A 24771-nucleotide genomic window follows, 5' to 3' on the forward strand; every position below is an offset into this window, starting at 1 on the left:
TAAAGATCTCTGTGTGCTTCACACCCCGTGTAAATATACAACTAGCTGCAACAACTGCTAAAGTTGTAAGTTGACCATTCACACCACGGCAGAGGGTCTCCAGCATGAAACATGTATTAATATATTTATGAATATGTCCATTTCATTCCGCTTCTGCCAGTCCGAGAACTCCCCCCATGAGACTCATATATAAACAGGGCGTGGTCGGATGTGTAAGGTCGGATGTGTCACTAGAGGGGAGTAAGTCAAGGGCGGGAAGGAAATGAAGATAAAACTGAAGTTGTGACGCCCCTGTCTGTGCTCTGCTTTACTCCTCTCCACATCTCTTCTGTCCTGTAGGTTGAATAGCTGCTTCCTCACCGATTCTTGCTGCAAAGACCTCGCCTCTGTCCTGGAAACAAACACATCTCTCACAGAGCTCGACCTGGGAGACAATAAACTGGGAGACACTGGAGTGAAGAAGTTGTGTGAAGGCCTAAAACATCCAAACTGCAAACTACAGACACTGAGGTACAGAGCTGTGCAGTTCTTATCACGTCATTGATTTCTAAAATATAGATTGTGGGTGGGGCTCGAACATATACTTTATAATGTTGTGGAAAAGGCTCATCCATTCCCTGACAATGCAATGTGTGCAATAAGTGAGGTTTTTGAAGAGGGGGCATCCAAGTCCGAGAACTGAGTTTGGAACAAGCCCCCCAATGGCACAGATCTGCCCATAACTGCCCTGGCACCTTCTCCAACTAGAAACTCCGCCCATTAACAGATCCGCTGCTGGCCTTAAACTCCCATATTAAAGATGGACATGGACAGAACAATGAGGAAAGTTCATCTGAAGTTATATGGTCAGGGGCGCAACTTGAAGGGGTGTAGGAGGTGGAACCCCTCCCCCCCTAATCATTTCTTGAAGTCCGGTCTCAGCCTCTTGACAGCCCAATGCCAGCTGCTCGTCACTGTCATATGACGTCACTGCTGAAAGTGTGATATATCCCCTACTGTGTGTGAATGTGTGTGTGGCTTTGTGTTGCTGTGTGTGGCTGTTTCTGTCTGTGTGGCTGTGTGTCTGTGCGTGAGTGTCTGTGTGTGTGTGTCTGTGTATTTGTGTGTTGGTGCAGCTGTGTGGCTGTGTATACCTGTGTCTGTGTGTTTGTTTGTCTGTGTGGCTCTGTGTACCTGTGTGTATGTCTGTGAGGCTGTCTTTGTGTGTGGCTAAGTGTGTGTGTCTGTGTGTTTGTGAGTGGGTGGCATGTAGGGAGCCAGCACAGCGGTTGGGCCATTAATTTGCCAGCTGGTGCAGCAGGCCCCTGACAGTCATTGTGTAGGTCTGTGAGACAGAATGTGTGTAGGTTTGTGGGACAGAATACAAACACTATAACGTGCAATCCCAGCTTTCCTGCATGAGCAGATTGTGTGATCCTAAGCAATGCCTTTATTGCACTGTCCCCCATTTTCTTTAATCATCACATCTACGAGCGCCTTGAAGCACATCAGTTCAGGGTGTGCGCTGCACAAAGGGTCCTGCATGTGGTTTCATAGACTCTGGTGCTGCTCCAGACATGGGTTTGATTGGGCGGCGCATTCTAGGTGGGGTCTGGACATGACACACAGACACAGGGGCTCCTCTGCAGGGTGTGTGTGTCCAGAGGCGCCCCTCGGGGAGGGCGGGGCTTGGAGTTTGTTTTAAATCCCCATGGGTGAGTTACCCCGGGTCTGACTGATTCACCTGCATTTGTTCCACAGCCTGGGTCGTGTTTACCTCTCACATGAGTGCTCTGCAGACCTCAGCGAAGCTCTTCTGGAGAAGCTGTCACAGGGAAAACTCAAACTCTACTCAGATTGAGAAGATTCAGTGACTGAGGTCTCTCCAACTGAACTCCAAGGTGAGATTCCCGTGTCTGTCCTGGGAGGGGTTCTCATGTGTTTACTGACAGTTCACCTCAGAGCCAGAGAAAAATCAACAATAAAGGAATCCATAAAATACCGATAAATGGCATTCCTATGTTCTACTCACCCCTCAAAATAAATGTTTTTAAATTACACTTAAATATCTTAAATTACAGAGATTGTGAGTAGCTTGTGTTCAAAACTGTGGACTGTGTCCATAGAGAGCAGTCTGTCCTTAGAGAGGAGTCTTCTCATAAAGAGGAGTCTGTCCATAGAAAATAGTCTGTCAGTAGAGAGGAGTCTGTCAATAGAGAAGAGTCTGTCAGTAGAGAGGAGTCTGTCAGTAGAGAGGAGTCTGTCAGTAGAGAGGAGTCTGTCCATAGGGAGGAGTCTGTTCATAGGGAGGAGTCGATCCAAAGAGAGGAGAGTGTCCATAGAGAGGAGTCTGTTCAGAGAGAGGAGTCTGTCCTTAGAGAGGTTCCTGTTCATTGAGAGGAGTCTGTCCCTAGAGAGGTCTATCCATAGAATAGAGTCATTGTATAAAGAAGAGTCTGTTAACACAGAGGAGTCTGTCCATAGAGATGAGTTTGTTTATAAAGAGGAGTCTGTCTATAGAGCAGAGTCTGTCGATAGAGAGAAGTCTGTCCATGGTGGAGAAGTGTGGCTCACTGGTTAGAGGAGGCAGACCTGGAAGCAGAGGTCAGCCCGGGACCAGGGTTCAATTCCCGGCTCGGCTGGGTCTTGAGTCCATAAATGTCCATGGACTCGATAATTCTCGCTCCAGTGCATGCTCGATTCATGGGTTCACACTCTGCGACTCTGGGCAATAGCTTGCTTAATCTCCACATGGGCCCCTCGCGGCGGGATAAATGGCTTTCACCTTGTGGATGCCCTGCCGGGTTATCTTACAGGGGAATACCAGGATGGGTTCCCTAAGCAAGCGCTTAGAGACCGCTTGGTGATTTGCGCTATATAAATTCCTGCACATTTACATTTACATAGAGCGGAGTCTGCCCGTAGAGAGGAGTCTATCCATAGGGAGGACACAGTTCATACAGAGGAGTCTTTCCATAGAGAGGGGTCTGTCCATAGAGAGGACACAGTTAATACAGAGGTATCTGTTCATAGAGAGAAGAGTGAGGAGAGTGCCCATAGAGAAAGCCTGTCCATAGAGAGGAGTCTGTCCTTAGAGAGGAGTGTGTTTATAACGAGGAGTCTGTCCATAGACCAGAGTCTGTTGATAAAGAGAAGTCTGTCCATAGAGCGGGGTCTGCCCGTAGAGAGGAGTCTATCCATAGGGAGGAGTCTGTCCATTGAGAGGTGTGTGTCCATTGAGTGGATTCTGTTCATAGAGAGCACCCTGTCCATAGAGGAGTGTCTGTCCATAGGTAGGAGTCTGTCAATATTGAGGAGTCTGTCCATAGAGAAGGGTCTGTCCCTAGAGAAGAGCCTGTCCATAGACTTGGGGCTGTCCATAGAGAGGAGTCTGCCCATAGGGAGGAGTCTGTCCATAGTCTGGGGTCTATGCGTAGAGAGGAGTCTGTGCGTAGAGAGGATTCTGGCATGGAGAGGTGTCTGTTCATAGTGAGGAGTCTTTTCACAGGGATGAGTCTGTCCATAGGGAGGAGTCTGTCCATAGGGATGAGTCTTTCCATAGGGAGGAGTCTGTCCATAGGGAGGAGTCTGTCCATAGGGAGGGGTCTGTCCATAGAGAGGAAAGTGTCCATAGAGAAAGCCTGTCCATAGAGAGGGGTCTGTTGGGAGAGAGAGGAGTGTGGCCATATAAAGGAGTCTGTCCTTAGAGAGGAGACTGTTCATTGACAGGGGTCTGTCCGTAGAGAGAAGTCTATCCATAAAGGGGAGTCTGTCCATAGAGAGGTGTCTGTTGATAGAGAGGAGAGTGTCCATAGAGAGGAGTCTGTCGTTAGAGAGGAGTGTGTTTATAACGAGGAGTCTGTCCATAGAGCAGAGTCTGTCGATAAAGAGAAGTCTGTCCATAGAGCGGGGTCTGCCCGTAGAGAGGAGTCTATCCATAGGGAGGAGTCTGTCCATTGAGAGGTGTGTGTCCATAGAGTGGATTCTGTTAATAGAGAGCACCCTGTCCATAGAGGAGTGTCTGTCCATAGGTAGGAGTCTGTTCATGGTGAGTAGTCTGTCCATAGAGAGGGGTCTGTCCATAGAGAAGAGCTTGTCCATAGACAGGGGTCAGTTCATAGAGAGGAGTCTGTCTATAGATAGAAGTCTATCCATAGAGAGGAGTCTGCCCGTAGAGAGGTGTCTGTTCATAGAGAGCAATCTGTCCTTAGAGAGGAGTTTGTCCATAGAGAGGTGTCTGTTCATAGAGAGAAATCTGTCCATAGGGAGAAATCTGTCCATAGAATAGAGTAATTCCCTAGAAAGTTGTTTGTTCCTAGAGAGGAGCCTGTCTTTAGAGAGGTGTGTGTTTATAGAGAGAAGTCTGTCCATAGAGCGGTGTCTGTCCATAGAGCGGTGTCTGTCCATAGATGGAGTCTGCCCATAGAGAGGGGTCTCTCCGTAGAGGAGTGTGTCAATTGATAGGAGTCTGTCCATAGAGAGCAGTCGGTCTATAGATAGGGGTCTATTCCATGGAGAGGAGTCTGTCCATAGAGTGGGGTCTGTCTGTAGAGAGGAGTCTGTGCATAGAGCAAAGTCTGTAGAGATGAGTCTGTCCAGAGAGCGGTGTCTGTCCATAGATGGAGTCTGTCCATAGAGAGGGGTCTCTCTGTAGAGGAGTGTCTGTCGATTGATAGGAGTCTGTCCATAGAGAGCAGTCGGTCCATAGATAGGGGAATATTCCATGGAGAAGAGTCTGTCCATAGAGTGGATTCTGTTAATAGAGAGCACCCTGTCCATAGAGGAGTGTCTGTCCATAGGTAGGAGTCTGTTCATGGTGAGTAGTCTGTCCATAGAGAGGGGTCTGTCCATAGAGAAGAGCTTGTCCATAGACAGGGGTCAGTTCATAGAGAGGAGTCTGTCTATAGATAGAAGTCTATCCATAGAGAGGAGTCTGTCCGTAGAGAGGTGTCTGTTCATAGAGAGGAATCTGTCCATAGAGAGGAGTTTGTCCATAGAGAGGTGCCTGTTCATAGAGAGGGGTCTGTCCATAGGGAGAAGTCTGTCCATAGAATAGAGTAATTCCCAGAAAGGTGCCGATTACGATCCGGTAGAAAAAATCCCCGTGCGACTCGTATCCGGTCTTTTTACCGTACGAATCGTACAAGTTCCGTACGAACTGGCAATCACGATTCGCATGGTAAAAAGTCCATACGAACCGCATTCGGAATCATTCCCCACACGTCCTCGGGTCGGAAAATGTGTCCGACACGTCCTCGGACGATTTACCGTACAAACGTGAAAAGTCAAGTCCGACCGAGGAATCACGATCCCACCCGTGCGTCCGAACTCACAACCGTATGGTAAAAACACCGTCCGCACCGAACTCCCATTGCAACCATGGAGATATGTGCCCGCATACGCGCCAAACACTCCCCCCAGCATCCATACGTTCGAGTCGTACTCCCCGTTAATGTACACCCCCCTGTATGTACACCCGTGTACGTGTCGAACCCCCACCCGTGTATGTACACCCCAGTACGATCGAGTCGTACCCCCACCCCTCTACGTGTCATACCCCCGTGTACCTACACCCCACTACGTTCGAGTCGTACCCCCACCCCTGTACGTGTCATACCCCCGTGTACCTACACCCCAGTACGTTCGAGTCGTACCCCCACCCCTGTACGTGTCGTACCACCGTGTACCCACACCCCAGTACGTTCGAGTCGTACCCCCACCCCTGTACGTGTCGTACCACCGTGTACCCACACCCCAGTACGTTCGAGTCGTACCCCCACCCCTGTACGTGTCGTACCACCGTGTACCCACACCCCAGTACGTTCGAGTCGTACCCCCACCCCTGTACGTGTCGTACCACCGTCTAAGTACACCCCAGTACGTTCGAGTCGTACCCCCACCCCTGTACGTGTCGTACCATAGGTACCCACACCCCAGTACGTTCGAGTCGTACCCCCACCCCTGTACGTGTCGTACCACCGTGTACCCACACCCCAGTACGTTCGAGTCGTACCCCCACCCCTGTACGTGTCGTACCACTGTGTACCCACACCCCAGTATGTTCGAGTCGTACCCCCACCCCTGTACGTGTCGTACCACCATGTACCCACACCCCAGTACGTTCGAGTCGTACCCCCACCCCTGTACGTGTCGTACCACCGTCTAAGTACACCCCAGTACGATCGAGTCGTACCCCCACCCCTCTACGTGTCATACCCCCGTGTACCCACACCCCAGTACGTTCGAGTCGTACCCCCACCCCTGTACGTGTCGTACCACCGTGTACCCACACCCCAGTACGTTCGAGTCGTACCCCCACCCCTGTACGTGTCGTACCACCGTGTACCCACACCCCAGTACGTTCGAGTCGTACCCCCACCCCTGTACGTGTCGTACCACCGTCTAAGTACACCCCAGTACGTTCGAGTCGTACCCCCACCCCTGTACGTGTCGTACCACCGTGTACCCACACCCCAGTACGTTCGAGTCGTACCCCCACCCCTGTACGTGTCGTACCACCGTGTACCCACACCCCAGTACGTTCGAGTCGTACCCCCACCCCGTACGTGTCGTACCACTGTGTACCCACACCCCAGTACGTTCGAGTCGTACCCCCACCCCTGTACGTGTCGTACCACCGTGTACCCACACCCCAGTACGTTCGAGTCGTACCCCCACCCCTGTACGTGTCGTACCACCGTCTAAGTACACCCCAGTACGATCGAGTCGTACCCCCACCCCTCTACGTGTCATACCCCCGTGTACCCACACCCCAGTACGTTCGAGTCGTACCCCCACCCCTGTACGTGTCGTACCACCGTGTACCCACACCCCAGTACGTTCGAGTCGTACCCCCACCCCTGTACGTGTCGTACCACCGTGTACCCACACCCCAGTACGTTCGAGTCGTACCCCCACCCCTGTACGTGTCGTACCACCGTCTAAGTACACCCCAGTACGTTCGAGTCGTACCCCCACCCCTGTACGTGTCGTACCACCGTGTACCCACACCCCAGTACGTTCGAGTTGTACCCCCACCCCTGTACGTGTCGTACCACCGTGTACCCACACCCCAGTACGTTCGAGTCGTACCCCCACCCCTGTACGTGTCGTACCACTGTGTACCCACACCCCAGTACGTTCGAGTCATACCCCCACCCCTGTACGTGTCGTACCACCGTGTACCCACACCCCAGTACGTTTGAGTCGTACCCCCACCCCTGTACGTGTCGTACCACCGTCTAAGTACACCCCAGTACGTTCGAGTCGTACCCCCACCCCTGTACGTGTCGTACCATAGGTACCCACACCCCAGTACGTTCGAGTCGTACCCCCACCCCTGTACGTGTCGTACCACCGTGTACCCACACCCCAGTACGTTCGAGTCATACCCCCACCCCTGTACGTGTCGTACCACTGTGTACCCACACCCCAGTATGTTCGAGTCGTACCCCCACCCCTGTACGTGTCGTACCACCATGTACCCACACCCCAGTACGTTCGAGTCGTACCCCCACCCCTGTACGTGTCGTACCACCGTCTAAGTACACCCCAGTACGATCGAGTCGTACCCCCACCCCTCTACGTGTCATACCCCCGTGTACCCACACCCCAGTACGTTCGAGTCGTACCCCCACCCCTGTACGTGTCGTACCACCGTGTACCCATACCCCAGTACGTTCGAGTCGTACCCCCACCCCTGTACGTGTCGTACCACCGTGTACCCACACCCCAGTACGTTCGAGTCGTACCCCCACCCCTGTACGTGTCGTACCACCGTCTAAGTACACCCCAGTACGTTCGAGTCGTACCCCCACCCCTGTACGTGTCGTACCACCGTGTACCCACACCCCAGTACGTTCGAGTCGTACCCCCACCCCTGTACGTGTCGTACCACCGTGTACCCACACCCCAGTACGTTCGAGTCGTACCCCCACCCCGTACGTGTCGTACCACTGTGTACCCACACCCCAGTACGTTCGAGTCGTACCCCCACCCCTGTACGTGTCGTACCACCGTGTACCCACACCCCAGTACGTTCGAGTCGTACCCCCACCCCTGTACGTGTCGTACCACCGTCTAAGTACACCCCAGTACGATCGAGTCGTACCCCCACCCCTCTACGTGTCATACCCCCGTGTACCCACACCCCAGTACGTTCGAGTCGTACCCCCACCCCTGTACGTGTCGTACCACCGTGTACCCACACCCCAGTACGTTCGAGTCGTACCCCCACCCCTGTACGTGTCGTACCACCGTGTACCCACACCCCAGTACGTTCGAGTCGTACCCCCACCCCTGTACGTGTCGTACCACCGTCTAAGTACACCCCAGTACGTTCGAGTCGTACCCCCACCCCTGTACGTGTCGTACCACCGTGTACCCACACCCCAGTACGTTCGAGTTGTACCCCCACCCCTGTACGTGTCGTACCACCGTGTACCCACACCCCAGTACGTTCGAGTCGTACCCCCACCCCTGTACGTGTCGTACCACTGTGTACCCACACCCCAGTACGTTCGAGTCGTACCCCCACCCCTGTACGTGTCGTACCACCGTGTACCCACACCCCAGTACGTTTGAGTCGTACCCCCACCCCTGTACGTGTCATACCACCGTCTAAGTACACCCCAGTATGATCGAGTCGTACCCCCACCCCTCTACGTGTCATACCCCTGTGTACCTACACCCCACTACGTTCGAGTCGTACCCCCACCCCTGTACGTGTCATACCCCCGTGTACCTACACCCCAGTACGTTCGAGTCGTACCCCCACCCCTGTACGTGTCGTACCACCGTGTACCCACACCCCAGTACGTTCGAGTCGTACCCCCACCCCTGTACGTGTCGTACCACCGTCTAAGTACACCCCAGTACGTTCGAGTCGTACCCCCACCCCTGTACGTGTCGTACCACCGTGTACCCACACCCCAGTACGTTCGAGTCGTACCCCCACCCCTGTACGTGTCGTACCACCATCTAAGTACACCCCAGTACGTTCGAGTCGTACCCCCACCCCTGTACGTGTCGTACCACCATCTAAGTACACCCCAGTACGATCGAGTTGTACCCCCACCCCTGTACGTGTCGTACCACTGTGTACCCACACCCCAGTACGTTCGAGTCGTACCCCCACCCCTGTACGTGTCGTACCACCGTGTACCCACACCCCAGTACGTTCGAGTCGTACCCCCACCCCTGTACGTGTCGTACCACCGTGTACCCACACCCCAGTACGTTCGAGTCGTACCCCCACCCCTGTACGTGTCGTACCACCGTGTACCCACACCCCAGTACGTTCGAGTCGTACCCCCACCCCTGTACGTGTCGTACCACCGTCTAAGTACACCCCAGTACGTTCGAGTCGTACCCCCACCCCTGTACGTGTCGTACCACCGTGTACCCACACCCCAGTACGTTCGAGTTGTACCCCCACCCCTGTACGTGTCGTACCACCGTGTACCCACACCCCAGTACGTTCGAGTCGTACCCCCACCCCTGTACGTGTCGTACCACTGTGTACCCACACCCCAGTACGTTCGAGTCGTACCCCCACCCCTGTACGTGTCGTACCACCGTGTACCCACACCCCAGTACGTTTGAGTCGTACCCCCACCCCTGTACGTGTCATACCACCGTCTAAGTACACCCCAGTATGATCGAGTCGTACCCCCACCCCTCTACGTGTCATACCCCTGTGTACCTACACCCCACTACGTTCGAGTCGTACCCCCACCCCTGTACGTGTCATACCCCCGTGTACCTACACCCCAGTACGTTCGAGTCGTACCCCCACCCCTGTACGTGTCGTACCACCGTGTACCCACACCCCAGTACGTTCGAGTCGTACCCCCACCCCTGTACGTGTCGTACCACCGTCTAAGTACACCCCAGTACGTTCGAGTCGTACCCCCACCCCTGTACGTGTCGTACCACCGTGTACCCACACCCCAGTACGTTCGAGTCGTACCCCCACCCCTGTACGTGTCGTACCACCATCTAAGTACACCCCAGTACGTTCGAGTCGTACCCCCACCCCTGTACGTGTCGTACCACCATCTAAGTACACCCCAGTACGATCGAGTCGTACCCCCACCCCTGTACGTGTCGTACCACTGTGTACCCACACCCCAGTACGTTCGAGTCGTACCCCCACCCCTGTACGTGTCGTACCACCGTGTACCCACACCCCAGTACGTTCGAGTCGTACCCCCACCCCTGTACGTGTCGTACCACCGTGTACCCACACCCCAGTACGTTCGAGTCATACCCCCACCCCTGTACGTGTCGTACCACCGTGTACCCACACCCCAGTACGTTCGAGTCGCACCCCCACCACAACCTCCTAAGTACGGAGCGCACCCCATGCCCCAACATCACAACCGCATGTACGAGTCGTGCCAAGCCACACACAAGGACAGCACCGTACAACCAAATGGCCCATCTACACACCGTACACATGCTCAAAACGCACGTACACAACCAGGACAAAACAAAACAACACAAGAATACACTATTCGAATGGCACAAAGCCACTAAACATGGCCAACAAACACTAAAAAAACACATACACTGACCTGCAACTGCCAAAAACAAACAGAGGCCCTAAACACCACCACTCCTTATAACACACCCACCCAAACTTCAAACACAGCCACACCCACCAATGGACCAATAAAAAGGGCCCACACACACAAACCATGAGCCTTTGCAACAGACTCACTGCTGCCAGACACCACAGACAACTTACAGCACCTTACTACAAGCTTCACCACACCTTACACTTGCATATCTCCACACAACCACCTTCACAAACACACCCTCATCACATTCACACACACACACACACCTGCACAACCACACCCACACACCCACAACCATCCACACCCCCCCCACCATCCACACCCCCCCCCACCATCCACACCCACACCCCTCACCATGCCCACTACCAAGAATCCAAAGTTCAGTAACCGAGAGTTGGAGGTTCTTGTTGATGAAATCCTCAGAGTCGAGCCACAGCTCTTTGGAACATTGGTCAGAAACACCAGCATGGTAGCAAAAACAGCCATGTGGCAGACCATCATCGATGCTGTGAATGCTGTTGGGGACACCAGAACGACCAGGCAGGAATGCCAGAACAGGTGGTATGATCTGCGGAGGAGGGTCCGAGCCAAGAGGCAGGAGGAACACGACCAGGCCAATGCCACCAGAGGAGGGCCCTCCCGCAGACCCGTACACTACCAGCCCTGGGAGGAGAGGGTGATGGCCATACTGCCGGTGGAGGCAGTCGAAGGATTAGAAGGACTCCGAGACCCGGGTTAGTACACAAACAACGCACCTCACATGGGGGGAACGGCATCCACAACCAAAATCACTAACAGGCACGCAACCACCCCAAGCCATCGCATGACTCAACCACACTCCATGAGCACGCACATGCCACTGCTGCCACCATGCCCCATGCACCCAGCTGGACAATGTCAAGTCACAGGCCACAGAAGACACCAATACATGACACGGTAACCCGGATGGCGTGAGGCTGGGCCCCAAAAATCACATAGTGCAACTCCGAAGCAGACAACAATGCCCTCTGCCCATATGGCCTAGGTCACAGCCAGACAAACAGTGTGTCCCAACACAGGAATGACTTGCCAGCAAATGGCGAACGCCTTGCATCAACACATGGGGGTGAAGGCACTGTTTTGCACATGACAGCAGCTAATGAACAGCCAACATTGTGAAAGAGTGGCAGCACACACCACCACAGCAGCAGCGCACAGACACACATCACACCCAATGGGTGCCTGGAGATCAGAAACAAACTCACATCAACAAGCCAAGGGCCACTCAAAGATCTGCTAACAGTGTGTGCCCAGGAAGCTGGGCTGAGGTGACAGAGGGTGACACACAGAGGGAGGGAGAGGGGGACAGAGAGGGAGGGAGACACAGGGAGACGGACAGAGGGAGGAGGCTGACACACAGAGGGAGGGAGAGGGGGACAGAGAGGGAGGGAGAGGGGGACAGAGAGGGAGGGAGACGGACAGAGGGAGGAGGCTGACACACGGAGGGAGGGAGAGGGGGACAGAGAGGGAGGGAGAGGGGGACAGAGAGGGAGGGAGAGGGGGACAGAGAGGGAGGGAGAGGGGGACAGAGAGGGAGCGAGACACAGGGAGAGCAAATCAGCCGTGTGGCGTGTGCGAATGTCTGCTCGTCAGCAGGTAGACTGCGTGCATGTAGACAAGGGTGGCCAGTCCCAGAACCCCCCCTCTTCCCCATGGCAAAACACAGGGCCATGTCACAACCTGTTCACGAGCACAACGACAGCTACCTGGACCATATAAGTGTGTGGATCCACTCCATGTGCACATGTACAGTGCTACACGGAAGGCGCCAATGCATGGCTCGCCACACCTGTCCACTCCACTGCTGACTGCAGTCACACTTGACGCAGCAAGGAAGACCGTGCCACACATAGTTAAAGGGGCCAAAGTGGTGCCCGAGGGACACACCCATGCACAAGTGCACTGTGAGTGGAATGCAAGACAGATCCCAATGCCAAGAGGAAATGTCCCAACTTTGAAACTGATGAAACATGGATGTTGCATGGACCAAAATTAACATTGTCTCTCTCACACACAGGTCAACGTCGTGGTTCACCCCCCAACACTGGGGGGGAAGACTCACAGGACCCGGATCTGCGGGAGCCCGATCCCACCGGCAGCGACCACTCTCACCACTCTGTGGACGACCCCGACCGACCTGGCCCCTCTGGTGTCCAACCACCTGCAGCACCTGCGTCAGGTACAACTGTGTCAACCACCACCCCCACTCCTGCCACATCCCAGGAGACACCCAGGATCCCTGCCCCAACACCACAATGCAGCCAGGCTGGCCAGGAGGGACACGGTGTCCCGGGCACCCAGGAGGAGGCAGGCGACAACGCCAATGCCACCCCTCAGGGGTCCCGGAGACCCGATGTACCCACAAGGGCAGGCCAGGTGCAAGTGGGCAGGGGTGGTGGGAGTGGAGGACGGCGGAGGCGCGAGCCTGACCAGTTGGCTGGGGAACCGGTATTTTCCCATGTCCGTAACATCCTGGACACATACCGGCAGGACACCACGGGCCTGGCCCAGGTTGTGTCTGTCCTCGAGGGGATCAAGACCCAGCAGGCCCAGCAACATGCGGAGCTACATGCCTGTCTACTGCAACACCAACGGAGGATGGAGGACGGACAGGCTGAGCTCGTGACGGCGTACACGGGAATTCACGATACACTCCGTCGGATGGCCGACAACATGGCCGACCCTCCCTGTGCCAGAAGGCGGAGAACATCACCACCCACAGGGAGGGATCAGGAGGAGGAGGAGGAAACATCCGATGGAGCATCCCAGACGTCGTCACGGCCTGCTGCTGAGGGTCCCCGCAGGAGGCCAGGTCGTCCACGGAAAGGACCGTGAGGGTCGGCGCTACATCACCATCTCCCAGGACACCTGGCCTGGCACCTGGCCCACTGGACCAACAGCATCACAGCATCAAGAGACATTCTCTGCCACATGGCCCTGCTGGTCACTGGCTGACCAATGTTGACAAAGACTGTGGCATGGACTCTGAGGATTTCAAATGGCAAGGACACCAACTCCCCTACTGAACTTTGGATTCCAAACTCCCGGAAAGCCCCTCACTTTGTCCCCCCACCCCCAATAATAAATCACACTATGAAGAGTAGATGCCTGCTGGTTGCATTATTACCTAACATGTGTCTTGTAAAGTCTAAACATGCCTGAGTCATCTTTTGTCTTCAACCATCCACACCCTGGGGCCTGAGTCGGGCACAGGACACATGGGTCACAGTGTATTAGGCAAGACAGACATGGAGCACCATACACACCCGTGATGGGCCCAACCAGCTGAGGGGGTGGCCGAACAACCGTGCTGACAGACACATTGAGTACAGCAACAGTCATGCGCAGAGGTCAGGGATCCAGTCCAGTGTCCTGGGGGGCACCCAGGTATGTGTTGACAGGTGGCAGAACCATGTCCTGCAAGCTTGAGTCCGGTGGATGCAGAGAATGGGGTCATGGACAACGTTGGATGCATGGGGATGGCACATGTCACAATACCCACACAGTCATGGACATCATGGCCAATACACAGTCTCAGCCCACACACACAGCATGCATCTTGCTACTCGACACATTGACACATAGCCACAATCAGGGAATACCATGCCAGACATGCTGGATGCACCGTGGCAACACACCAGCATTGACTGAGAAGAGGCACCTTGGAGGCATAGGGACACCTTTATTAGTCATGTTTTCGGGATTGCTGAGGCAACTTGAAGTACACATGAACACATCATGTGGAGTAACATGTGGGTCCAACACTGGCACCCCCCTTCTGCAGCACAAATGCGTGTTCGCCATGGAACTGGCACACAAGCGTCGGCTAACAGCTAAACACCCACAGCTGCTCACGGAGAGACTGCCATACACCATAGATCCGCTGATGTGGAAGTCCCACACCATGTCAAGCCAATGCTAACCGTATGTGTCCGAGGGCAGTGTCACACACATTGATGCCATCATCACAATCCCCTATCCCATCACTGATGACTGTCAACCAGGCAGACCATCTATTCAGGTGTACACAGCTGCATGTCGTGTCCCATGGTGATGCTACATGGCTGCAGAGGAACCAAACATCGACAGGGGCAGTGTGCATACATCGTGAACAACTGCCACACCCAATACACCCCAGATGCATCCCTTACCCTATGGAGACTTCCAAACGTGTCCGTGCCTGTAACGCTGAGTCAGCCCACGATGTCATGTCCATGAGGAATAGCAGTGCCACAACAATGCAAGCAGCAGACGGCATGCGCAAGTACCTGGGGAAGAGAGACACACAAGAAGTCAGCCACAAAAAGCACAGCCACTTGCATGTGCATTTACTCGACACATGTATGGATGACAACATGCTAGGTCACAATTATGACTGGGGAAATACAACCATCACTGCCACCATCACTCCAGTGACACACCCACACACACCTCTGACTCACGTGCCATACATGCAGGTGGACACACACATCACAACACATGCCACACGGGGACCAATGCGTGCACACTCAGACACTGGTACTCACCACTAAGCAAAGAAGTCGCGTATGAGCCGAGTCCGGATGTCCTCTTGCGGCTCCACATCCTCCACATCACTAGCCCCATTGCCAAGCCCTTCGTCCTCCACGGGTGGATGGTCCTCGTCATGTTGATCCAGGATGAGTGGCACAGCTCTTTCAACTGCCATGTTGTGCAGCATGCAGCAGACCATGAAGATCTTGCAGACCTTCGCCGGGGCATATGGGAGTGCGCCACCGGTCTTGTGTAGGCACCTGAATCGGCTCTTCAGCAGGCCAAACGTCCTCTCTATCACTCGCCTTGTCCGGCCATGGGCGGCGTTGTAGCGGAGCTGGGCCGGCGTGATGGGGTTGCGGAGAGGTGTGAGCAGCCAAGGCATGTTGGGATAGCCAGCGTCCCCTACATGGGAAGCACGTGGACATCGTTAGAAGTGGTGAAGCGGTCGTGCTGGTAGGCTATGCAAAATACAGGACAGACAGACTGTACCCACCAACAATACATGCTCGTTCGTTGCGCAGCTGCATCATCATTTCAGGCATCCTGCTACGCCTCATGATGTAGGCATCGTGTGCTGATCCTGGAAAACGAGCACAGACATGTGAAATCACCATGTTGGACTGACACACCACAAGGGCATTGATGGAGTGGTAGTGCTTTCGATTGCGGTACACCACCTCCCGTGCGTGTGGTGGTACCAAAGCTACATGTGTCCCATCTATGGACCCAATGACATGGGGCATCCCTCCCAGGGCATAGAATCAACGCTTGACCGCAGTCATCTGTTCAGGGGTTGGGAACTTGATGAACTCATCCAGGTGAATCAACATGGCCTCTAAGAAATCATGCAGCACACGGCAGAACATGCTCTGGGACATGCCACCAACATGAGCTATGGTATTTTGAAAGGTACCCGTGGCAAGAAAATGTAGGGCAGCCATTACCTTCAGCTGGGGTGTCAGTGCCGTAGGATACCTGTGCTGCGGTTGCAGGTGTGGTGCCAGTCTCGCCGTCAACTCCAGAATCAACGGTTGGGTGAAGCGGTAGAGCCGGATGCTGTCATTCTCCTGCATGGCAGCCAAGTCCGGAATTGGTCGGGCAAGAGGCGGCGCTCTGCAGTAATTTGGAAGTGACACTACGACAACAAATCATATGTACTGAGCACATGTTAATCTGTCAATACACATATGCTACATAGGGAGTCAGGTGTGTGCTACATGCCCAGGACACGTATGGATGCAAGGTGACACTCCTACCAAGACCCAGCTACACACGGAGATTGAGAACCTCCCCATGCCACGCTATGGGAATATCTGTGTCCCAGTGCAAGTGAACAGCCAGACGCAAGACAGGAGTGACATACGCCCACACATCAGCAGCAGTAGGATGCCGATTGCAGAGACTGGTAGCGGAACACTGGAGCCACAGGTCACATGACATTACACTAGGACAGCCCACACACCTTGCCATGAAGGTGCACATGTCATGACTCACCACACATTCCTTGTGAGGATGCTGACATGTCCTTGTCACGCTACTCCGTGTCCCATGCATACATGTGCACCTCACATCCGATACCACATGTGGCATGGTGTGCGGAACAGTGTGCAATGACAATCTACACACAGACACATGTTGGTTGCTGCAATGGCTGCAGCTGTTGAGGGTGCTCCAACATCAACCTGATGGGAAGCCCCCACACACACATGACATAGTCACATTGTGAACCGTGGGTAGTGACAAGTCAGGTGTGATAACCCCTGTACCGGGCATCAGGGGACACTTCCGTGGGTCTCCCCGCGTATGCGTACTCGTAGTGATAGTGAGCGTACATGCGTGTGTACGGCCCGTACCACTACGAGTACGCATACGCCAGGACACCCATAGTGATAGTGAGCGTACATGCGGGCGTACGGACCTACCACTATGGGTGTTCTTGCGTATGCGTACTCGTAGTGGTACGGGCCGTACACACGCATGTACGCTCACTATCACCATGGGTCTCCCCGCGTATGCGTACTCGTAGTGATAGTGAGCGTACATGCGTGTGTACGGCCCGTACCACTACGAGTACGCATACGCAAGAACACCCATAGTGATAGTGAACGTAGGCACGCGTGTACGGGCCGTTGCAATGCATTTGGGGTGCCCTAGGGCCCCGAAACGCACCGTACCTGTGTGTGACGCTCCAAATTACATTGGGGACACATGAGGGACAAGTATTAGGGCCTACATGCATGCTGGTTGTCATGGAGACCAAGTTCAAATTTCGAAATTGTTCTGGAAGGTGCACAGCAGAAGTCAGTTGGTATTCTTCTACTTTGTTGCAATGTGTTTGTGGGGCTGACATCATGCAGGAGAATGAAACCGATAGAGAACCCACAGACTGCTAGGTTTGAAGGGATTGGAGGAAACATAGGATGCAAATGTGAGTGACCAATCACTCTGTACCCCTGTGCATGAGATGGGCCAGCAAGGCAGATATAAGGCAGCCAGGTCCCATGAGGGAGCACTTCCCTGCACATCTCTGTATTCCACGACCCAGCTGCTGCTACTGATTCCCTGGAACCATGTCAAGGGCTGTGGAGAGGTCACAGCCATTCACCCTGGAGGAGAACATGGCTTTGGTGGAGGTGATCCTCCCACAGTACCCCATGCTGTATGGGCGACCAGGTTATCAGGTGAGTGCAGTGTCCACTGGCACAGACTGTGCCCCTTTTTCGTGACTGTGACTTCTGGCATTGTGTCCAGGTGTGACCCACATGCTATGTACTGTAGGGGGGGTCCCAGGGGTGGGAATGCCTGATGTCTCCCAGCAGAGCCCAGAGACAGGAGGGGTGGGTGCCTATCACTCTCAGCAGTGCCCAGAGACAGGAGGGGTGTGTGCAGAGTCCTCCCAGCAGTGCCCAGAGACAGGAGGGGTGGGTGCCTATCACTTCCAGCAGTGCCCAGAGACAGGAGGGGTGGGTGCCTATCACTCCCAGCAGTGCCCAGAGGCCGGAGGGGTGTGTGCAGAGTCCTCCCAGCAGTGCCCTGAGACAGGAGGGGTGGGTGTGATGCACAGTGTGAGCCTGGATCATTGATCGTGTAGTTGCCCTCATTCCACCTGTGTCCTTTCAATGGCACGTACTGATTTTGGCCTTCCCCCACAGGATCATGTCCCTATGACAAAGTTGCAATGCGTTGGATGCACACTATGCCTGGTTGTAAACAGCAAATGTGTTCTAATCTGTGTCTCGGTGACATGTGCAAGGTGTATTGATATAGTGTCACTTGTTCATCCTCACAGGTAGACGCCTCTGCCAAGGAGCAGATATGGCTGGACGCCGTCAGCGCCGTGAGGAGTGCGGATGGTCGGAGGCGGCACCTGTCCCAGGTGAGGAAACGCTGGCAGGATATCCGGTGCTGGACGCGGAGGATCGCACGGGTCCTGCTGGGGGACTCACCTGAGAGCCACAAGAACCGCGGGCGCCGCCGTCTCTCCCACATCCAGAAACGTGTGCTGGCGGTGGTCTTTCCTGACTTGGACAGGCGTCTACAGGAGATGCAGCAGCCGGAAAGGGGTAGGTACATGTGTGTGTTTGTTGTGTTTCACCAGCATTTTTATGTGCACTGTTCCATGGATACACTTCCAGGGTTTATGGTGCTGTGCAGATCATGTTCCCCACAGTATTGCAGTGTTCTCCTGCCTCCCTTCCCCTCCTTGCAATGTGTTCCCTGGTCTGTGTGTAGTCACTCCATCACAAGGTTATGTAGCCTGACACCTTCTCCAAGTGTACAATGCCTGCAGCATCATGTGTGGGGGTGGTGTGTAACAGGTTGTGTGACCTTGCCTGTGCCCTGTCCAGTTCTGGAATTGTGGGTTCCATGTCAGTTGGCACTAATGCTGAGTCCAGACATGGGAGTTAATCTCTCGAGTGCCAGGCCTTCCAGCAGGCATGTCCCATGTGGTGGCCTGTGACATGATGTGCATGATTGTGCGTTAGGCCTAGTACAGGGATGTTAGCGTGTGTCGCAGTCATTCCCATTCAGGAGCATGGAGTTGTGTGGCCACTACTGTCCCCAGGGTCATTTTTTCCTAGGTATCATGTGTGTAAGCTGAGAATGTCGACAATCTCTGTGTCTACAGCATAGGTTGTGCTCTGTGCCATTGTCCCCTGGCACCATGTTTATTGACGTGAGATGTATTACAAGTGTCCACTGTCCAGCCTGACCTGATTTTCCTATTACATACTCACGGTGGCCATTGCCTTTGTGTCTTGTTGCAATCATCTGATGCTGCCCATTTGTACAGGATAATTTGCACTGCCGCACCTTGGGTAGTTTGTGTGCAATATTGAAGTTTAGCATCCCATGTGTATTTCACCCTGACTAAGAGATGTACATGCTTCCTGTGTCTCCATTGATTTGTCTCATGTAGGGGGTGGGTGGTGCGGGCATGTCCGACATGTCAAGACCTGATATCTCCTTGCTAGGACTGGCCAGTGTGTGATGTTTGCCTGGACATACACTCAAGGTGCAGTGTGCCAGTCAGGGTGGGCATGTTCTCAGTATTACCTATGCTGCATGTGCCTCTAGTTCCTGGATTTTGTCCCTGCTCATCCCAATTTCCTGCCACGCTGTGTGGTGCAGATGCAGTGCTGGATTGTCCCCAGGGCCATGCTCCTCAGTCAAAATTCCATATCATCTCATTTGCTATTGTGTCATGCTCTCCATGGATTTTCAATGGCATGGTGGGTCAAAAAACTGTGTCTTGCATGCCCTACATATGTACCTTGTGATGTAGATGTAACTCTTCCTTTGTTTCAGGCTATGCACTGTAACCTACGTAGATTTGACTAATGTGACATATGTATACAGGTGTATGATAACTTCCTGTCTCTTCACCCTGTCCACAGCATCGTCGGGGGACACGGAGGGAGACATGGACACAGACGGCGCGGAGGGACCGAGCACCAGTGCCAGCGGTGACATCAGGGCTGGCACTTCGAGTGGGAGAGAGGCGGTGGAGAGTGACCCCGGGGACCTGTCGACTGGCACAACAGACTATGAAGCTGTCGGGTCCGAGGATGATCACTCCGAGTGGGCGGTGGCTGCACCACCATCTGACAGCAGCCCTACATCTGGCACCGCCCCCTCCATTGGCATCAGCCGCCTCCCACTTGCTCGTGTCCCTTCCCTACGTGCCCGGTCACCACATGTCTCCTTCCTGCCAGGCACCGCACCCCCTGCCCCTGTCTCCACTGCTGCCGCCAATGCTGAGTCTGTGGACATCCAGCGGCAGTTGCAGATTGGTCAGACTGCGATCCTTAATGTCCTCCATGGCCACAGCCAGGTCCTCAACAACATGGAGGCATACTTGGAGGGCATTCATTCATCGCAGGCTGACCAACGCAACTTGCTGAGGTCCATAGACTCCCCACTGACTGCAGCAGTGGGTCTCCTGCAGCGCTACGTCCCACCCCCTACCCCTGCTCCTTCCACAATTCCCACTCCCATGCCTGTCCCACATACACCCAGACGTAAGCATGCACCCACCACAACAGACACAGGCACCACACCAGCAGGGAAGGTCCGCCGCACACCTCCTGACACGCACACACAGGGTGCAGTAGGCACACCCACTGGGTCGGGGGGCAAACGTGTGACACGCAGCCAGAGTGGGAGTCCGCATTCCACCCAATCCACTCCCTCCAAATCCCCTCCCCTCAGCTCTCCTGGCCACATCTCCCCCAAAGACTCCTTCATGGCCGCTCTGTCCCTGAGCCCCACAGTGACGCCACCACGCAAGCGGTCAAGGAAGTCCTCGGTCAGGGTGGTTGAGTCCCCCCCCTGTCCACACCCTCCCCCAGTGGCGCTGCGACCCATCCCTCTGACCCCCCCCCCTCCTTGGGGCCTGTGGTTCCTTCGGGTGCAGGGGAGTCCCTGGAGGACCTTGCTAAGGTGTGCAGCGAGATCCTGGCCTCCGCCTTTGGCCCTGCCCCACCCCCTGTGGTGGAGTCCTCCATCCCTGCACCCACGACGCCTACCCTTCACCCTCCTGTCCCTGCGGTGCCTGTTTCTTCCCCCCCACATGATGCCCTCACCCCTGTGGAAGACGATGGATTGTAACTGTGCAGGCAATCTAGGGGACACGCATCCCACTGTGTCCCCCATCCAGCTGGGACTCCTGGACTGCCCTATGGCCTTTGTTAAAATTGGACTTACGTCATACTAGTTTTTTTCTCATGCTGAATAAAGCTATTTATTTTTGCCCTTGGAACACTCCTGCATTGCTGGCATTGCTGTTGGTGGGGCTGCTACATGGTTGTGGGTGTTGGTCATGTGTTGGGTGTGTGGGAAATGTAGTAGTGTGCTGCTCATAGGGGGGACCCTGGGATCTGTGTGCCATCACACGGTGTTAGCTACCTTTCTCCATTCATGTAAGCAGTTGCTGCATGTTGCAATTGTCCCAAGGTGTATTCCTTCCTCTGTGTACCCAGACTTCTTCCCTGCAGGGTGTCCCCTGACTTTGGCACAGAGCTGTGTGTCCATTAGCTGGGTGTGTGACGTAGTCCTTCACCTTTGCACATGCATGCTGAGCGATGTCTCCACCTGCATCATTCGTGGCATCCTTGGTAGTCATTGTACTTGTGTATGTGGCCTATTGACAGGACTTCATGTGTACATGTTTTCTTTTCTGCGCTATGCATGCGTATACTCCCAGCCTCGAACACATGTGGTACATGTACTGCAGGGTCTTTGTGCACCTGACTGACATTTGTGGGCATGGTATCTGTGACTACTCCACCCTTTGCGTTCCATGGGCACTGCTGGGAGTGATGGGCCCCCACCCCTCCTGTCTCAGGGCACTGCTGGGAGGACTCTGCACACACCCCTCCTGTCTCAGGGCACTGCTGGGAGGACTCTGCACACACCCCTCCTGTCTCAGGGCACTGCTGGGAGTGATAGGCACACACCCCTCCTGTGTCTGGGCACTGCTGGGAGTGATAGGCACCCACCCCTCCTGTCTCAGGGCACTGCTGGGAGGACTCTGCACACACCCCTCCTGTCTCAGGGCACTGCTGGGAGGACTCTGCACCCACCCCTCCTGTCTCAGGGCACTGCTGGGAGTGATAGGCACCCACCCCTCCTGTCTTAGGGCACTGCTGGGAGGACTCTGCACCCACCCCTCCTGTCTCAGGGCACTGCTGGGAGGACTCTGCACACACCCCTCCTGTCTCAGGGCACTTCTGGGAGTGATAGGCACCCACCCCTCCTGTCTTAGGGCACTGCTGGGAGGACTCTGCACCCACCCCTCCTGTCTTAGGGCACTGCTGGGAGTGATAGGCACCCACCCCTCCTGTCTTAGGGCACTGCTGGGAGTGATAGGCACCCACCCCTCCTGTCTTAGTGCACTGCTAGGAGGACTCTGCACCCACCCCTCCTGTCTCAGGGCACTGCTGGGAGAACTCTGCACACACCCCTCCTGTCTCAGGGCACTGCTGGGAGTGATAGGCACCCACCCCTCCTGTCTTAGTGCACTGCTAGGAGGACTCTGCACCCACCCCTCCTGTCTCAGGGCACTGCTGGGAGGACTCTGCACCCACCCCTCCTGTCTCAGGGCACTGCTGGGAGTGATAGGCACCCACCCCTCCTGTCTTAGGGCACTGCTGGGAGGACTCTGCACACACCCCTCCTGTCTCAGGGCACTGCTGGGAGGACTCTGCACACACCCCTCCTGTCTCAGGGCACTGCTGGGAGGACTCTGCACCCACCTCTCCAATTTCACAATATGTACGCTCATGACATACACGGATGTGGATACGCTCCATGCATTCGAGGTGGGGGTACGTGTCTTACTTACACTGTTGGGGTGGGGCTACGCTCCATGCATTCGAGGTGAGGGTACGTGTCTTACTTACACTGTTGGGGTGGGGGTACGCTCCATACGTACGCGGGTGTGGGTACGGGTCGTACTTACACTGTTGGGGTGGAGGTACGCTCCATACGTACGCGGGTGGGGGGTACGAGTCGTACTTACACTGTTGGGGTGGGGGTACGCTCCATACGTACGCGGGTGGGTACGGGTCGTACTTACACTGTTGGGGTGGGGGTACGCTCCATACGTACGCGGGTGGGGGGTACGAGTCGTACTTACACTGTTGGGGTGAGGGTACGCTCCATACGTACGCGGGTGGGGGGTACGAGTCGTACTTACACTGTTGGGGTGGGGGTACGCTCCATATGTACGCGGGTGGGTACGGGTCGTACTCACACTGTTGGGGTGGGGGTACGCTCCATATGTACGCGGGTGGGTACGGGTCGTACTCACACTGTTGGGGTGGGGGTACACTCCATACGTACGCGGGTGTGGGTACGGGTCGTACTTACACTGTTGGGGTGGGGGTACGCTCCATACGTACGCGGGTGGGTACGGGTCGTACTTACACTGTTGGGGTGGGGGTGCGCTCCATACGTACGCGGGTGGGTACGGGTCGTACTTACACTGTTGGGGTGGGGGTACGCTCCATACGTACGCGGGTCGGTACGGGTCATACTTACACTGTTGGGGTGGGGGTACGCTCCATACGTACGCGGGTGGGTACGGGTCGTACTTACACTGTTGGGGTGGGGGTACGCTTCATGCATACGGGGTGGGGGTAGGGTCCGTACATATCCGTCCCCACGCTGTGTGATGCTTGTGCGGGCCGTACCCAGGCTTTTGCCACGTGGGTACGAGCCGTCCCGCCATTGTTGGGGTGACGTGGGTGTGGGCGTGGTTCGACTCGTACCCACGCTCTTCAGGCGTGGGTACGGGACGTACCTGTCTGGTTGTGTTGCCTGTTTGCGTCGTGACGGACTTCCGTTGTGGCGGTCGCTGGATTATCTGGACACGCCCCCACCCCCTCGTAGTGACCAGGGCATGGGAGTCAGGTATGTCCAGGGCATGTGTGCTGTGTGACTTTAGTGGGGGGTTTGTGGCCTGCCCTGGTCCTGCCACCCCCACCCCACCCCACTTTCCCCCCTCCCTTAGTTGTTCTGACCTTCTGTGGCGTCTGCGTCCGAACCTGTAGAGGAGGTCGATTGCTATGAGGGCCGGGATGACTCGTAGGTTCGGGTCCATGTCTGTCCGTCGCGTACTGGTCCTCCTTGTTCGCGTCGTCCTGTCGTGTACTGGTCCTCCTTGTTCGCGTCGTCCTGTCTGTCCGTCGCGTACTGGTCCTCCTTGTTCGCGTCGTCCTGTCGCGTACTGGTCCTCCTTGTTCGCGTCGTCCTGTCTGTCCGTCGCGTACTGGTAGTCCTTGTTCGCGTCGTCCTGATTTCCCGGCAGTTTTTGGCTGCCGGAAAATATTCACCGTGCGGGATGACGTCGGTGCGAATCGTAATTCCTGGTTCGTGAATGGCAGGCTGCGTGCGTCCCGACGTCAGGTCGGCGCTTTCCCGGTTCGCATTTGTATGTTTATTTTGTTCGGTCGGGGTTTTTTACGATTCGTACGGAAATGGTGTTCCCGTGCGAATCGTAATTCCATGTTGGTAGATTTTGACGACCGGGTACGCGTCGGACGGAGAATATGCTCCGTCCGACGGTTCGTACCCGGTTTTTACAGGATCGTGATCGGCGCCAAAGTGTGTTGTTCCTAGAGAGGAGCCTGTCTTTAGAGAGGAGTGTGTT

The 24771-nt window shown here is 55.1% G+C and overlaps 2 protein-coding genes across 4 annotated transcripts in view; one reads left to right on the top strand and one right to left on the bottom strand.

Annotated features, from left to right (window-relative positions):
- The window catches only part of LOC146808621 (NACHT, LRR and PYD domains-containing protein 3-like), a 397188-nt gene that overhangs the window by 302300 nt on the left and 70117 nt on the right, over positions 1–24771 (top strand). Inside the window, exons 4-5 of the mRNA XM_085624015.1 lie at positions 340–510; positions 1741–1880. Coding sequence (XP_085480141.1) covers positions 340–510; positions 1741–1840 — 271 coding nt within the window. The 3' untranslated portion in view covers positions 1841–1880. The remainder of the gene's footprint in view (positions 1–339; positions 511–1740; positions 1881–24771) is intronic.
- Positions 1–24771, bottom strand: part of LOC146808623 (uncharacterized) — a 72766-nt gene that overhangs the window by 35103 nt on the left and 12892 nt on the right. The window lies entirely within an intron of this gene.

Source organism: Triturus cristatus, chromosome 8 (assembly GCF_964204655.1).
Source record: "Triturus cristatus chromosome 8, aTriCri1.1, whole genome shotgun sequence".
Lineage (NCBI taxonomy): Eukaryota > Metazoa > Chordata > Amphibia > Caudata > Salamandridae > Triturus > Triturus cristatus.